Source organism: Gossypium hirsutum, chromosome D09 (genome assembly GCF_007990345.1).
Source record: "Gossypium hirsutum isolate 1008001.06 chromosome D09, Gossypium_hirsutum_v2.1, whole genome shotgun sequence".
Classification (NCBI taxonomy): Eukaryota; Viridiplantae; Streptophyta; class Magnoliopsida; order Malvales; family Malvaceae; genus Gossypium; species Gossypium hirsutum.
Genome location: NC_053445.1, coordinates 5,047,497 through 5,052,691, shown reverse-complemented (window position 1 = coordinate 5,052,691; position 5,195 = coordinate 5,047,497). Strand labels below are relative to the sequence as shown.

The window sequence follows — 5,195 nt, the reverse complement described above, 5'->3', positions numbered from 1 at the left end:
CACAGAAAAGGAGAAGGAAGAGATGTAGAAAATTCCTTACTCTTCAGCCGTGGGTAGTTTGATGTACGCAATGGTTTGCACGAGACCAGACTTGGCTTATGCCGTTGGTACAGTTAGTCGGTTTCTTTCTAATCCAGGCAGAGAGCATTGGAATGCAGTGAAGTGGATTATGAGATATCTTCATGGCACTTCCAACATGAAACTTTGTTTCGGCAATGAGAAACCTGTTCTTGTTGGGTATACAGATTCAGACATGGCCGGAGACATTGACTCGAGGAGATCTACTTCAGGTTACTTAATCACTTATGCAGGGGGAGCTGTGGCATGGCAATCGAGACTGCAAAAGTGTGTTGCATTGTCCACCACCGAATCAGAGTTCATTGCAGCAACCGAAGCGTGTAAGGAGATGCTTTGGATGAAGAAGTTTGTGCATGAGCTTGGTTTTACTCAGGAGAAGTATGTCCTGTACTGTGATAGCCAGAGTGCTATTAATCTTGGTAAGAACTCAACTTTTCATGCTAGATCTAAGCATATTGATGTGAGGTACCATTGGATACGAGATGTTCTTGAAGCTAAGCTGTTAGAGCTTGAGAAGATACACACTAATGATAATGGTGCTGATATGTTGACGAAGGCCTTACCAAGAGGAAAGTTTGAAGCATGTTGTTTGACCTCCGGCATGGAGGCATTCCCCACATAGTTGGAGGGGGAGATTTGTTGGGTATGGGTCCCACTATGTGGGAAACCCATATTTTCTGGCACAAATGTTTTGTCTTCCTTTTCTTTTGTTTTTGTCAAAAGCCAATTTTTTGGCTTATTAACAGGGAATGGGCAGAAATTTTTCGGCAGAGAGAGCTAAAGAAAAAAAAAATAGAGAGAAAGAGAATAGAAAAATCAGTTTTTCAAGCTTGGTGCAGCAGTGATCAACTCTTCGATCGAAGGTCCATCCGTGGTTCGATTGAGCTGATTTTTGGACAGCAGCTAGGTGATAAGGTGTTCTTGACTTTGTGCGGTCGGATTTTTCATCCGAGTCTTGTAGCGTCGGAAATACCCATTTTTCAGTAGCTACGTTTTTGGTGATGTTCTCTCATTTTTCTCTCTTTTGCTAAAGATTACATGTTGTTAGCCTTGTCGGAGTTGAATGCTTGTTGTAGGCTTGATATTGTGATCTTGTAGTCGAACATTTGATGATAGTGGAGCTCTTTATCGGACTCTAAAGTCCCGTGGTTTTTACCCTTAATTTAGAGGGGTTTTCCACGTAAAAATATTGGTGTCTCTATTTATTTTTGTTGTGGTTGCATTAGTTGATTTGTGGTTGATTAAGGTTGCTAGAGAACATATCTTGTGCTATTGTGCTTGCCATAATTTTTACAGGAGTTATAAGGAGAGAAAGAACACCGGTTGTGCTTTCGCTTTGTTTCGGTTGTTCGGTTTCTTCCCAACATGCTAATATATGGAAGCATTGTGGCTATTAAGAAATCCAAAATGGTGGAAGGAAAGAAATTTGATGAAAAGAAGGTTGAACAGTTCATTAACGAGGTGATCATTTTATCTCAAATTAATCACAGGAATGTGGTTAAGCTTTTAGGGTGTTGTTTAGAAGCTGAAGTTCCTCTATTGGTGTATGAGTTCATCCCAAATGGTACATTATACGATCTCATTCATAACCAAAATGAAGAATTACCATTGACATGGGAAATGCGTTTACGAATTGCGATTGAAATTGCCAATGCCTTGTTCTATTTGCATTCAGCTGCTTCTGCTCCTATTTATCATCGAGACATCAAATCTAGTAACATACTTTTGGATGGTAAATATAGGGCAAAAGTATCAGATTTTGGAACTTCAAGATCAGTTGCATTTGAACAAACACATCTAACCACTCGGGTGCAAGGAACTTTTGGATACATGGATCCCGAATATTTTCGATCAAGTCAATTTACAGAGAAGAGTGATGTTTACAGCTTTGGAGTTGTTCTTATTGAGCTTTTAACAGGACAAAAACCCATCTCCGCAGAACAATCAGAGCCAGTGAGAAGCTTGGTATCTTATTTTCTGGATTCAATGCAAGAGAATTCCTTATTTAACATTCTCGATCCAATGGTAGTAAAGGATGGTCCAGAACAGGAGATTATAGTAGTGGCTCTGCTAGCAAAAAGATGCTTGAATCTTAATGGAAAGAAAAGACCCACCATGAAACAAGTAGCACTGGAGCTGGAGTTGATTAAAGCTTCAGGTGTGAATGTTATTGAAGACCATGGTGATGAAGAATCTGAAATAGATGACATAATCCATTCATGGGAGACCAATCCTAGTTGTTCATTGTCTAGGACAGTTACAACCAACAGTGAAACTTTTCCATTAAATTCATCTTTCTAGTTTCCAACACTCCTAAAACAATTTCTCTTGATTGATAGCCTTTAGCTTCTCTATTTGTCAGATTGGTGGAGTCTTGTGGATGCCCAAGAATTCATACTTGTTATACTCAATGTTATTTGACCTCTTGAAGGTATATTTTTTTCTTTTCCTAAGTTGATGAATTCATTAATAAAAAAGACCTCCAAACAGGGATACAAAATCCAAGGATACCATCAATGGAAAGAAAGGTAAACCTAGTTATCCACATCTCCTTTTGCTCTTCTTCATCCTTGACCTTCTTCTTCTTCTTCTTCTTCTGATATCTGAAGATGAAATAAGAAGAGGTGATTAACTCATCATAGTAATAGTAATCCTTTATTGAGCGAGAACAACTAAAGAAAGTAAGGGATATATATTAACAGAATCCAACATACCCTATCAACAACTTTCGAACCTTCAATTTAAACTCCTGTCGGAACTCCTCTGACTTCGCCTGCAAATAAACAAACTAGCTTAGTCTCTTCTCTTGCCATAAAAATATAGGGGAATTGGATGGGACAAGTCAGCATTAAACATCCAACTCCGTAAGAAAATAACATCAAACAGAAAAAAGCCAATAAAAACTATTTGAAACATACAAAAACACAAATCCAGTGAAATATATATATATAGAATTGTGTAACATTAACAAAAAATAATATAAAATAATTTGGTTTTCAAAATTCAGTGCATTGCAGTTTGAATTAAAATAATCTAATACATTAAACAATTCAAAGCCAAAAAAAAAATCCAAAACATAAACTGTCCTCAAAAGTCCAAAAACAATCCAACGGTAAATACTTTTTAAACTGAATAGAATAATTAGAAAAAAAATAGATATTTTAAACCGAACTCCCGCCATACCTATTTGTCCTAAGTCTAGCGGTTACCTGAGGGAAAAACAAACAGAAAATAAGCAATTAGCTTAGTGTGTAACATATTTCAAACAACAGATCAGACACATAATTTATCGGACACCCTTTTTTATATGCATAATTAGAAACAGATTCAAATATATTTTCATAATCAGACTCACATATTCATATGCAAAAAAAAAAAATTCTACTCTCATCCGCTACACATTAACTCCTGTCCATCCCTACACACTAAATAGGATATCCAACCCCACAGTGTATGTCACTTTTCATAATAGTGCAGACCAGTTGCTAGATATAATATGCAGTAAACTACCAGAAACATATAAATGTAGCTGAGCCACTAGAACTAATATATGTGGTTAAAACCACCAGATTAAACAGTTTATTAACTATCGCACTTCCTCTGACACATCATATTTCACCCAATGCACATGCACATACTGACAGAAATTAAATATGCTTATGTCAAGCATACTTTTCACATCAAATCATGCTATTAACATCATCAAAATATAGATCATGTTAACATATTTCACAAACTTAGCCCATATTACTAATAGTAATATATTATTAGATGTCATATTTGTTCAGTATGGACCCTGAGAATTAGCTAAATACAAATCACACAGCAGTACGAAATTGAGCAACATTTTTAGGAAATGGGCCCACACATTCAAGTGGCCCACATAGCCAAACTGGCTCAACCTGTATGATTCATACGGCTTCACACACGTTCATATGGTCCACACGACCTAGCATAAGATTGTGCGACTCACACAGTCTGTCACACAGCTGTGTGATGTCGACAGTAAAATTTTTGATTTTTCGTCGTTCACTGTTTTTACGAGATCGAGTTACTCACCTGAACGTTTTCTGATGCAAAACCAACAATGCGAATAAGAACAAATATGACAGATTAATAGTGCGGAAGGTAGATCACATATTTACTGCACGAAGGTAATAAGAACAGAAGAATGAAAGAGAAATAGAGATTGTATCACAAAAAGGCGCAAGGAAGAAGAAGAAAAGAAATAAAATAAAAGAAAGTAACAGACGTGATATAAGGGAAATTAATAGTGTACGACGGTAGGGGAAACTTATGGCAGTTTTGGAAAATAAAATTCAAAAAGAAAAATAAGATTACACTAATCAGTTATCTACTAAAATCATCCTTATCTAAACAGTTTTTTTTTCTTTCCAGAGTTTAAATTCAACTCAAATACTACCATAGGGACAACACATTGAAAATTTAGCAAAAATAATTCTGTTTTGCTCATGTAAGGATTCAAACATAGGACCAAAGAGTAAACTAAAGCCTTACTACTGAAGCAACATACTCATTCTTATTAAAACATGCGCGAGAATAAAATTTAGTCAGATGTTCAAGGGTAGAGATAAGGAAAATAAAAATAAAAAATTCAAAGCGGAAAATTCAAACCCGGATCCACACACACACAAGTAACACACTTAATTATTGAACTAGATCACTTCACTTTATAAAAATTTACAAATAAAAACTCAAATCTTTTAGGCGTTACATAGTCTGTTAGTCACTTATTTCCCAAAGTTCTAAGACTAATCCTAAGACAATTCTAAGTGGAAAGCTTAAAATTAAGGCTCGATCTCATAATTAGATCTGGGTTTGAGAGTACGGATACATGTAGGAAAGGTTAAAGCATCCCTACAACATCTATCTGAAGGTAGTCCTACAAAGCTTAGTATTTAAGGTTAGCTAATTTAAACATGGCCTCATCCTTAACTATTTCCCTTATTCTAGGGATACTGCAGGTCACCATCCTTCTAATTTCCTTTGTTGCAATTGTGTCAATAGCATATTTGTCGCCATTGGAGTCCGAAGTGATGATTGTGGTAGAAAGTGGGTGGTGGAGTAACTTTGGCAGCAATGCTCCACAACCTTAC

General features: G+C 36.3%; 1 protein-coding gene and 1 long non-coding RNA gene across 2 annotated transcripts; one reads left to right on the top strand and one right to left on the bottom strand.

Moving 5' to 3' along the window:
• Positions 1–1,485: 1,485 nt before the first annotated feature.
• Positions 1,486–2,379, top strand: LOC121220721 (wall-associated receptor kinase-like 1). Its single transcript, XM_041100146.1, has one exon. It carries the CDS (start codon positions 1,486–1,488, stop codon positions 2,377–2,379), a length of 894 nt encoding a protein of 297 aa, XP_040956080.1.
• Positions 2,380–2,384: 5 nt separating this feature from the next.
• LOC121221111 (uncharacterized) lies at positions 2,385–4,282 on the bottom strand. The gene is made up of 4 exons (XR_005918392.1): positions 4,138–4,282; positions 3,262–3,287; positions 2,793–2,851; positions 2,385–2,681 (listed from the first exon to the last, which is right to left on the bottom strand). It is a non-coding gene; the product is annotated as an uncharacterized lncRNA (long non-coding RNA).
• Between the last annotated feature and the right edge of the window lie 913 nt (positions 4,283–5,195).